Below are 12,568 nucleotides of genomic sequence, written 5' to 3'. Positions count from 1 at the left end.
CCTTACAGTCAAGCTGATTTATTCTTCTCGTTTTAAGCCTGACTTTAGGAGATCGTAACATATCGGGTATAGAATTAATCTGTTCATGCTCTGTTACAAAATGACACCAAACTGCTTAACAGATTGAGCCAGGACAAATACAAAAATGTGGCCAGATGACTTAGATTGTTTGTTTTTTTCAGCCTAGCAGATTACTGGAAGTGGCTTTTGTTACAGAAGCAGTTGTCAATCACCCGTGGACCTTACCGGCGGGTTAAGAGGACTGAGGAGTTGGCAATGAACCACAATATCAATCAAGCTAATTTAAACCAATAAAAAACTAGATTATCAATCAGCCAATGTGTTCTGCCTCTTTTCCTCTCCACACAGACTGTTCGCCTGCATTCAACCAAACTCTGAATGCACGTGATTGGTCATACTCGGACTACAAATGGAAACCCAAATGCATCTGAGGCCAAAGTCAAACTGAAACCTTTGGGAACCACAGACTACAGCAGCACTGTGAGTGGAATGACTTTAAATGGATTGACCCAACTGATAGACTTTAGTTACAATTACAATGCAACAGGAGTTGCTAAAAAGAACTGTGTGAAATGTGAAATGAAACCACTTTTCCTTGACTTCAATGGAAAACATCACAAGGTGAAAGAAAGACTTGGGGGGGGGGGGGGTTCATAGGAATTTAGGAAAAGAATACCTCTGTGCTAAAATAATCTGATTAAATTTACACAACAGAGAATAGTTTTTTTATAACATATAAAAATGATGACAGTGACAAAGCCACACCTCTTAAGACAGGATGTTAGCATTTGATCCATAACGGACCAATAAACAGTGAGTGTGGATGATATTGACGGCCAAATGGTGCATCATTTTAAATGTTTCTGCTAAAGGACATAAGATAAAATAAGATAAGATAATCCTTTATTAGTCCCGCAGCGGGGAAATTTGCAGGATTACAGCTGCATAGGGTAAAGTGCACAAAAGAGACATAGTAAAAGAAAGACAAGATAAAAATAAAATGAAATAAAAACAAGTATTATAAATACAATAAAAAAACAGTAAAAAATACACAATAACTGAAATATTATATGTACAGACAAAAACTATTATAGCTATACAAAAACTATTATAGCTATGACATAAGACAAAAGAAGAATTGAAGCACCTTTCCGTAGTATTTAGGAAAATTGAGTCTTCCACATCATCACATCACAACCCCCCCACACACACACACACACACACAAACAAGCAGTGATGGGGATCAGATTACGTCTTGGCGTTGTGCAATATCATTGCCACACCAGTAACATTTTTGGCAGAAAATACCTCAACGGTGGGTACGACCACGACTCTGGATCAGCATGGCACACTTCACCTCAGTCCTCATCCGACCCCAGTGTTGATTTAAAAATGTATCCCACATATAAGATTAAAGAAGAATGACTTTGCTGGGACATTTTATTGCGATAAACATCAAAGATGCTTTTTAAGTGACAGAAGTGTTTTACAACGCCTCTGCTTCTCATAACTTAAAATCTCATCCTGAAATTTATATTTTTCTGTGTCTTTTGAGAGCTACTTTTTAACCTTTGTGGATCATAATCCAAAATACCCAAATTGGACCAGGAATATGCAATAGAATATCAAATGCCACTAGTTAAGCATGTGTTATCGAGTCATTTTGCACTTGAAAAAAGACTGCAGACAGAATGCTGTACAGAGTGAGGACCCGTTGCTTCCACGGCAAATGTTTAGCTCCCGCTCATGCTCCTCCATCACTCTCCTCCTCTCTGTGTCTTCACTCTACGGCTCGAATCAACAACATCACAAGTGTAGCAAATCCCGGCAGCAACACGAATCCTCTTTGTCATGGAGAGGTGTGAATAGTTTGTTTTCTGTCTCTGTGTTTGTGCATAATTATGCCTTGGCAGCGTGTCATTTATAATCTGAGCGGAGAATCATTTACCACTTGTTGTGGACTTTGCAGCCGAACGGCAGCTTTCTCTATCGTCGTGTTTGTTATTTTCTTCCTCTCTCTAATCCATGTCCAGGGCTGCAATGAGCACAGACGTTACACGATGAAAATGATTTTCCTCCGATACAAATTAGATTTTTGAAAGCATCCCGGATTGATCAGGCTTTTCCCTTTATGTTCTTCAGCTAACTATACATTACTGTCGAGCATTCTGAAAATTTACGTTCAATGATTTAACTCTTGTATTATAGTCTCATTTTCCCCTATCAACTACTGCAATATTGTTTGGGCTGCTACACATGAATCCCAGTTTACCAAATTACTTATAATTCAGAAATGGTTTTTGAGAATGTTTTCACATTCCACATGCACCCCTATTTAGAGAATATTGCTTGCTGTCTGTAGATAATATTAATGTTTTTCAAAGATCTCCAGATACATTTCATAACAATTATCCTATATCCAGATGTTCACTCATAGTCAACCAGGCATTTCCATTTACCTTTACTGTTGTACATCAAGACATCAATTCTTAATCTGTAAAGGTCCACAGTTATGGTCCTCTGAATATATCACTGAAGTCTTTATCTTCCTGGCCAGCTTTTACGACTCAGTTCAAATAGATTTCTCATTTCAGAACCTCTTGAAGATACATGTGTTGGTTTCTACTTTTTTTCCTTGACTGCAAGTCCATGCTTGCTTGTATTTTGGGTTTGTATATATTATTTGTGCTATGTGTTCTTTGTTTGTCTTTTGCTTCTTTTGTTTTATCTTTGATGAATAATAAAAAATGATCCTATCAAATTTATTTTGGACCTACATTATTTCCCAATCTGTAAACCCATATCCAGAAATTGTACCTCTGAGTTGGTCACAAAATAAAGGTTGTAGCTGAGAAATGACTTGCTTTGGAATAGAATATGTCAGAATATCACAATATCAATAGTGGCTTTGAAAACATATGATCATGCTTGGGAATTAACAGAATACATGGAATGTTGTTATTTGTTTATGTTGTAATTAAGATACAAAAAAAGTAACTATTCCGTTATAGTTACAGAACAAAACAAGACGTAATCAGATTAGCGATGCATTTGGTAAAGATGGGGATTATTAGCAATTATTTTTTTAAATATATTTTTCAATAAATGATAGACTTCTATCCACATATGCATGCATTGCAGTATTTTAGAACACTAGGCGCTGAATAAGACAATTCTAGCCGACTGTTTTTACAAAATGTTACAATTAAAATGTCAGTTAATAAACTGAAAACACACTATGAAATGGTTAAAGATCCAAGATGAAAACAACGCCATGGAGCAGTATGTCAATCACAAGTTAGCCCCGCCCTAAAGTATACTCTGCTTTATGGTCTGTTTGACTCTAAATGGACCATAATTTACTCAATGAACATCATGCTGTATTGAAGAAGACTTGAAACTAGAGATTGAGACCATAAACTCATGTTTACAATGTTTACTGAGGGAATAAATCAAGACTTCCTTTTGCAACCAGAGGAGTCGTCCCCTGCTGGCCATCAGTAAGAATACAAATTCAAGGCACCTCCACACTGTCTTCACTTTAAGAGCTAGGATGTTGCCGCTTGCTTCTGCAGCGTTATTTCAATTCGAAACTGCTGTCTTTTTTCTCGTAGTTCTTCTTTTCATCCTTTGACGTAGATCCAACAACTCTTTCAGTTCTTTCATGCATGCAGCTCATATTAGCAAACATATTTAAACGAATTCCCCATGCTCCAATGAAACTGCAGCTCTTCAGGACAAACACACACACACACACACACACACACACACACACACACACACACACACACACACACACACACACACACACACACACACACACACACACAGCAGCTTTCATTTTCAAACAGCCCTCTATGATAAGAAATGTGGGTAACAATGAGATGTCTGCATCAATAGCCCCACTTCAGCCCAACATCCAAGAGTCATGTGGGATCAAACCCACATCAAAGCCTGGCCGGCGCCACTATGAAAGCCCGGCAACAATGGGACAATAATTAAAGCCACATGGATATCGAACCATCCTCCTGTCATACACACATCTCTCTCCATCGTTGTCATAGAAATAGAGAAAAAGCACCGTTTGATGTCTGCCGTGACAATACACCAAGCTATCCAAATCGTGAGATGCAGATACCTGCCACACAATATGTAAGCAAGTCATTTCCATCCATTTTGAATGCCGTAAACATACTTAGACGCTCTCATCCACTAAGCAGGAGATCATTATTCAGGGGTGAAGGGAGCTGTCATTGCCAGCAGTAATGCAAGAGCAATACATAACAAAATGCCAAAGCACTTCCAATGCACTGTTTAATGAGGCAATATACAAGAATATGCTTTGGATGTATTGATTAAGACACTTTTTTTTTTACCCATTCATGAATAGTCAGGCTCATTTACTTCATTTATCATGTAATTAATGTCCAGAACCAGCTAATTTTTTTCTCAGTAGTCCTTGATTAATATAATTTTTTTTTCTTGATGGACTGCTCCCTGCTCAGTGTGTAGACGGATTATTTTAACTGTTTCAGGGAAAGCATCCGAAATCAAATATGAATAAAAAAATGTAAGTTGTACGTCCACATCATGGGGAGGAAAGCCTCAATAATAATAATGTCTAATCCAACAGTGGTTCCCAAACATATGAGGGGATTAAACGAGTCTAAAGAAATGTTTGATGAGCTCAAGGGAGCAGCTCAAGGCGAGACACCACATGAAAAAACATATTTATAACAACACGTCATAACATGTCTTCTTCCAGACTAGTGCAAAAAAAACATGTAACATACAGTTAGCATTAGGTAATGCCTCATTGGCATATTTAAACATAACATTTCAGAGACATTTAAAGAAATTGTCTTAAATGAGTACTAAACTAGGGAAGTTTCATGGTGATATTATGTATTATGCTATTATGTATTTGTTTTTTTCCCAATTCACCGGTATTTTCTTAAAATGTATGTAATTTAAAAAAACATTTCACGTTTTTTTCTAAATCTCCCCCAGAAATCTCCTCTTCAAACTCCAAACTATCCAATTTCATTCCTATCTATATTAATTAGGTTTTTACAGAGGGGTTTGTTCATATAGCAATCAAAGTTGGATTTATACAACATCTTATTACTAAAAACATCATATTATGGTTGCCAGTATTTTCTAATTCTATTATATCGGGTGATAAAAAAAAAGAGATTTTCTCTATAAACACATTTGACTCTAATATGTTAACAAAATGAAACATGACATTTATTTAAAACCCGGCTATGTCCAATGTTGACATTCCTGTCAACATTTAAATGATTACATGTTTTATAAGATAATGCCTCATTTGCATATTTAAACATAACATTTTTGAAAACTTGTGATACAAATCCTTAATGTTTTCCCTTTAAATAGTTAAAGGTCATTCATTACATGTTGTGCCTCGTCAGAAAAACTGCTCAATTCAAAGTTCTACCATGAGTGCCCGACATTGTCTCCAGGGCTGCTGCACACGCACGACGCTGATGACACAAGGCGCGTAATAACGCAGATACTTGTTGGATGCCCTTATTCCCTTTGGATGTGCTTTGAACAGAACTCGCACAGCTCATGATGGGAAAGGAAGGGAAAGAGGGTGCGAGAGAGAGGGAGGGAGAGAGAGAGAGAGAGAGAAAAGGTCCCTTGTACCTCTTCAGTATCGACCTCCTCCTCGCTGTCGGTGGGTTCCGGCGCTTTCACGAACCACCACTGGATCTCCAAATACACGGACGCGGTTCCGCTCTGGAAGGCGCACGCCATTTCTATGTTTTGCCCCTCTTTAACCGTCATGTTTGAGGGCATATCCGTGAAGCGACCTGCAGATGAGAGAAGGCAACAAAAAAAAAAAAAAAAAAAAGGGGGGTGAGGGGGGTTGTTATAATGGGGGATTCGCGTTTTGATATGTGCCCATGAATGAATCACTTAAAAGGACAGCTTGAGAATTGAGTCACACATGTGGCGGGTGAACTGCAGCCTGTGTCACTAAAGCCAAGAGCTTGATTAAGGTGCGTTCTAACCCAAGCGTGCCAAAGCTTCTTTCATGGGGAATCTACATAACGCACCGCGGCTGCATTATTCAGACTCTTCATTCCGAGCAGGATGAGAATCCTGAGGGGGGGGGGTTCAAGTCGTTCTGTGTCCGTTATTAAATACGAAATATAACTTGATTGTCCCAAAGTGAGGGGGGGGGAAACAAAATGAAGCATTAAGGGGGGGGAAACACAATAAAAAAGATAAAGGAGTTTGGTTTGGAGGATGCTGATGAGGGGCATGTGGCCCAGAGGAGAGGGGATATAGCCCGAGGATATTCGCGCATGCAAACTTCCACAGCAAACCACCGATCCATGCTCAGATCTGCGCGCACTTTATCAGAGATTCGGGGATTTCAGCTGTAAAGGGGGGAAGAAGTGCACGGAGGTCATCTCTCGGTGTGATGGAGCCCAGGGTTCAGCACCGCGGACAGCCGCACGCAGCCGCTGTCCGCGGTGCTGAAGAAGCCACCGACGGATCATCGCTCACTTTACATGAAGGTAAAGCCTCTTAAAAAAGAAGTTCTATTCCTCAAAATCTATTTTCTGGCATGAAAACAAAATAATGCATGAGGAAAAAACACGCCGCCGGCTCTCCTCCTCCACACGATGTGAAACGACTTGATTCCAAACAATCACCAGTTGCATTTTTTTCGTCATCACGGGGGTAAAAAAAAAAAAAAAAAAAAACCCGAAAAAAACCCGCAACCTTCTTCTAGCTTTCATTATGAGCTTTATCTTTCCCTCTTTCTGGCCTTATTATAAACCCATCTCACTTCATACGTCTTCCTCCATATAGCCTCCTCTGCTTCTTTTTTCTAGAAAAGACTGCGCGCTTTGAACACTTTCTCCCCACCGAGCAGCTCCCACCATGCGGGGCAGCAGCTCGACACGAAGGAGCCACCGTCTCGTTAAGAACAAAATATGCATTTTTTGTTACCTTCAAAGGAGAATCCCAATTGCACACAGAATCCGGCTAGGAAAACAAATCCAACAGAATCGTGAGAGGTCCACATCATTCCAGTATAGAAGGGTCGCTTTTTTTTTTTTTTTTTTTTTACATCAGCCGAAAGGAGAAAAAAAAGGCGAATGTGTTTCCCCCCCAAAAAATAAAAGAAATGCCAACACACCAGCAAAATCAAACAGTTGCTGGGCGAGTGGGTTTAAACGGAGATTGCCGAAGATGGATCATGCTGCAAAAACTACAGCTTGTCGTTGATGAAGTTCTTTTCCTCCTCTGTCTCTCTCTTCTCTCTCTCTCTCTCTCTCTCTCTCTCTCTCTCTCTCTCTTTCTCTCTGTCTGTATCTCTGCAGGAGAGACCGTCGACTGCTCGGCTGTGCTTAAGTCTGTAAAAAAAAGAATATCCGGGCTGCGGTGCTCGTCTGCGCTGCCGGAGAGACGTCAGTCTAGTGGATCACTGTGGCATCCTCACGACGATCTAGTCCTCATCCGGCTCCTAACTCTCATCTTGACCGCTTGATTAAAAAAAAAATGAATAATAATAATTTAAAAAAAAAAATGCGCCGTTCATTGCAGCGTTTTTAAAAAATTACTCTGATTTGGAAGCGCCAAAAAAATAATAAAAATGCGGAGTTTGTTTTCTGTGCGGTACTTTCTAAAAGACGGATGCGTTAAAGGCCCTCCAGCAAAAAAAAAACTTCACAAAACAGAGACAAGTGAAACAGAAAACTTGATATTCTATATTATTAAAAGTGTGTGTATTTAAGTGGGGGGTGTGTCCAACTCTGGAGCGCCTTTGCAGTCTAACCGTCTTAGGCTTTAAAACAATGTTGTAGTATTAGATGGGAGCGAGCAGGGAGGGGTGGAGCAGCGACCCGGACAGTCCAGCATGTCCCCGGTCATTCAGATAAAGAGATGCTGCCGGAATATTACGAGTCTGGCGGGCAGACTGAGAACACGGTGCCCTTTGTTGCAGTGGCACAACTTGTGCCTCTCCTAATATCTGCTCTTAAAATGAGACTCTTCAGGTGAATGTGGTTTAACTAATTATCACAAAGCCTGCCAGGTTGATGAATTACATTAAGGCAATTTGTATTTATTTATTTTGTTTTTTGAAATTGTGTGTTTTAATATGCAAATGATGCATTCTCTTTTTTTTTTTTTACATACATTTAGAAGACACTACAGGTGAAAAGGGTAAAAAAAAAAAAAAATACAAAAAATTGATCAGTTCATGAAAGAAGATCTTTTCCTTTCACCTAGTAACACTTAAAACATTAAGCGATTTCACTGGTCTGGAAGGAACACAAGCCTTCAACCTCATGGGCCCCTAGAATCCGTCTCCTTTACCCCCCCTTTTCGGCGCCCCTGCACCTAGTAACACTTAAAACATTAAGCGATTTCACTGGTCTGGAAGGAACACAAGCCTTCAACCTGATGTGGTGAGGTTTTTTGTAAGTTTGCAAGAATGTACTAATGAGGCACTAATGGAATAACCTGAGCCAGGATTTCAGAGTGCTATACACACTTTCAAACTCAAAAACATGAGGCAAATCAGGAGAAATATATAATTTATATATCTAAATATATATGTGTGTGTCTTTAAATAGTTGGTTGCTAACAAGTGGCTATATGATACTAAGATATGATTATCAAGCCGTCCACTGAGCTGCCTTCAGCTTCGTGGTTATCACTGAAGTCATGTGACCGTGGTGTAGTTCCTTTATAACATAACATAAACATAAAAGTGATGCTTATTTTTGAAGACTGTCTTCTAATCAAAATGTGTACTTTGCATCAACATGTTTACCAAATCGATTATTTTCTGCTTTTGTGTCGAGTCAAATGATAAAATCCCATTGGCTTTTCAGCGACGGGATCGCTGTGATGCTAACTCCTCGGTTTTCCACAAATGCATGTAAACCCTGCCCCATTTTCAGTTTTAAGAGGTGATGGCTCCCCCCTTAAACTTTACAGATAATCCATTAAATCAATTAAAACCACCTTAATATGTTTACAGGCCATCAGCTGTCCCCTTTAAATCTCTGTCCAGATGTGAGATGTGTGTTAACGTAAGACCAGTGCTGTGGTCAGCGTCTGCTTCTTGTCATGTCAAAGTCATCTGAGCAGAGAAGTCAGAGGTTGACATCTGATAGCCAGTGTTCGCTGTTGCTCAGAGCGCCGGCATGTCACAGTGCAGTGAGGGCACGCATAACCAGCTGCTTGTCAATCTTACCTTCAATTACAAACCTAAACAATACAAAATGCCACATTTCCGTTATGGTTTTGACCAATGAAAACCAACCACCAAGGTGATCACACTTCCGAAGAGAACACATGTAATACTTCCAAAGAAAGGAGTGTAAATACACAAGAAACGTATCAGAACACAACACTCAGGTGGAGAGATGAGGGCAGGCTGACACTCGACAATAGTGGGTAGATTTAGTTTCACATTTTATAACCTGCAGATATTGTTAAACATAGAATCCTGTGATTATTTAACTTTACATTTTTTGTTAATAAAAGTATTTCATAGTAGTTTGCAAATTCAACACACACTTACAATAAAGTTGTGATTCCAGTTATTCCAAGTGTGTAATGAAATATCCAGTTTGAGTTACAGTGCTTCAATCAACTTAGCATTATGGGATCTCCGGCTGTTATGTGAAATGTCAAATGCAAGGGGTGGATCTGGTCTGTCCTGTCTTTGCCAAGGTTGAAAAGTGTAAATAAGTTTGCTGTCTTGATTTGGACTAGGAGCAACTCAACCCAATGCCTTTCATTTGTGAAAAAATCAACCTCTTTTGGGGAAAAAAATGTTGCTCTTTCACAGCGTAATAAATGCGTTCTTTGTGAAAGTATCCATGACAAAAACTGTTTAAAATACAATGCATGCAAATGAATCGCACAAAAGAAAAAATATCTATTATTCATCTAAACTATATCTTAACTAATTTAGATATCTTAGTTGGTACGAAATTATGGTGATTTATACAAGTTTGTACTCAATACTTCTGGCCATTAAATGGATGTACGTATGTATGAGTGAATGTATGCATGTTAAATACTGAAAGAATTTAAATGTTGTTTTTTTAACTGTCAGGAAAAGAGCCCGAATGCAGACACACACAGGAAGCAGGGGAGATGATTGAAGGTGATTTAATTAAGAAAACCTCCAAACAAATATTACACAGGAGGTGAAAGCTGGTGAGACCAAAAGCAATCAGAAGATACACAAAAAAAAAAGCTCCAAAAACAGGCGAAATGTGAAAAGTGAGCAACTAAAAATCCAAAGGCCAGAAATTAGTAATATGAGAAAGAAAATGGGATCAGGTTTACACACACACAAAGCCAGGAAACATAGCAGACAATCACTGCAAAAGGCAAAAGACAGGACTATAAATACACAGGAGACATGTGGGCAGACATGAGGGCAGACATGTGGGCAGACATGTGGGCAGACATGTGGGCAGACATGTGGGCAGGCTGAGAGCAATAGACAATGGGAACAGAGCCGGGTGAAGAAACTAACTAAACACAGGTGATACACAGAAAATAGGAGGGAAAACCACAAATACAGGAAGTCAACATACACAGGACATGTGGGGCAGGGATTACAAAGTAAAACAGGAATTGAAAGCTAAAGTCCAAAGAAACCATGACAGCATAAAATGAGAAGAAACCAATGTCTAGCAGTAATCATCAGTAAATGGAGTTTGAACAGCGTGCTGGTTTGTCTGATTATACTTTTTGCACAATTGTCTTTGAAATTATGAACACGTTTAAATAAATAATTCTCTTTTTTAATAAATCTTTGCATGTCTTATTAGCTATAAATCTTCTTCTTGGGAAGGAAAAAAAAAATATTTCATGATCTAAAAAAGATCTAAGAACTCATTGACAGATTTTGGAGCCCCGCTGTGAAAGCAAAAGAGAGCCTGTCCTAGACCGTCACATGTTAATCTGATTTATATCCCGGCACTGTGATACAGCGTGTCGTACTTGTTTGATTAAAGCATTGACTCAGTGTTGGGTTATGAGCAAACAAACCATTACGCCAGAGAAGAGCCACTGTGTGTCAGATTACAGCTCAAAGACGTGATTTAGTTTCTCTTTCCCTGCTTCAATCCTTCTGTTTCACTTCACACTGTTTGTTTGTCTAACTGAAGTAGAAAAACAACTGCATCTGTTGATTGTTCAAATGCATTAATATGACAGATATTGATGTTTAGCTGACACAGACCTCTAGCAGTTGGTGTGAATTATGACTCTTGTCTTTCATGAGCAAAGGCAGAAGTAGCAACATTCATACAGCCACAAAACCAAAAGCATTATTAAGGCAACATGTTTTTTACGCACCACTCAATTTTTGAGATTTAGATTTTTAGGCTATTTTCCGTCTTCTTTCATACTAGTGAAAATAAAACCCCCAAAATACACGTCCAGGTGTTTATTTTACTACTTTTCTTTATGGGTCTGTAGATCTCTCCTTAACTCACCAAAAAGTTACAATTAGATGATGCCTTCTTTGCATATTGAAACGTAACATTGTCAGAGAACTTGTAATACTAAAAAAGGTGTCTTAATATAAGTAAATAACTGAGGAAGTTTCATGTTGATATCTATTGGTTATGTTTTTTAACCCTATCCACCTGTAGTGTCTTCAAAATGTATGTCATTTTACAATATATATATATATATATATATATATATATATATATATTTAAAGGCTGTTTTCTCTAAATTAATTGTTTCACAGTAATCATAATCTTTTTATACTTTGAAGGTTTACAGAGGGGTTTGTTCATATATTATTCATAGTCTGATTTATACAATATTGTATTACTCAACATGGAAAAGATTTTATTTTATTTTATGGCTGACAGTATTTTCTGATTAATGGAGTGATCCAAAGAAATACAAAATGTGTAAAAACATATATCACTAAAATGTACATATTTTTTAACCTGGCTTTATCCAATGGTCACATTTATGTCATGGACATACAATTGCCTTAATGTAAGTAATCAACTGGGGGAGTTCCATGATGATATCTATTAGATACATGTTTTAACATATTCAGCTGGAATGTCTCCCTAGAACACACTACAGCGACCACAAAATATTGAATTGATTCCCCCGAAAAAATATTTAGGTGGTAAGCCGCCATAATCCAATTAAATAAAACATCTGTTCTTTAAACATAAACATTTAAAACAGATGATCATAAGAAAGTGAAAATGCTTTAGAAGGCTTATTATTTCAGAAATGGATCGCAGAACTGAATATAAAAATACAATGATAAGTGAAGAGCCAGTGAACACACCTCTCTGAATGTTAGGTTGAGGAATTCCATTAAGTGCCAGTCTCATAAACACACAGGGTGTGCTTGTATTGATATTAGTTTGTTACAGTATGTGTTTATGTGTTGTTGTTAACACAAAGAGACATTTACTCCATAGTGTATAAGGCTCTTGTAGACACTCTCCTGATTGTAGTAGGGTGGGTGTGGCAATGCATTGTATGTACA

General features: G+C 38.3%; 1 protein-coding gene across 1 annotated transcript in view; it reads right to left on the bottom strand.

Annotated features, from left to right (window-relative positions):
• Positions 1-7,093, bottom strand: part of vstm2a (V-set and transmembrane domain containing 2A) — a 112,034-nt gene extending 104,941 nt beyond the window's left edge. The window contains exons 1-2 of the mRNA XM_054623401.1: positions 7,015-7,093; positions 5,695-5,861 (exon numbers count right to left, since the gene is read on the bottom strand). Coding sequence (XP_054479376.1) covers positions 5,695-5,861; positions 7,015-7,093 — 246 coding nt within the window. The remainder of the gene's footprint in view (positions 1-5,694; positions 5,862-7,014) is intronic.
• Positions 7,094-12,568: the final 5,475 nt, after the last annotated feature.

Source organism: Anoplopoma fimbria, chromosome 21 (genome assembly GCF_027596085.1).
Source record: "Anoplopoma fimbria isolate UVic2021 breed Golden Eagle Sablefish chromosome 21, Afim_UVic_2022, whole genome shotgun sequence".
NCBI lineage: Eukaryota > Metazoa > Chordata > Actinopteri > Perciformes > Anoplopomatidae > Anoplopoma > Anoplopoma fimbria.
Note: the sequence above shows the minus strand (reverse complement) of the source record. Positions and strands in the feature narration are given on the sequence as shown.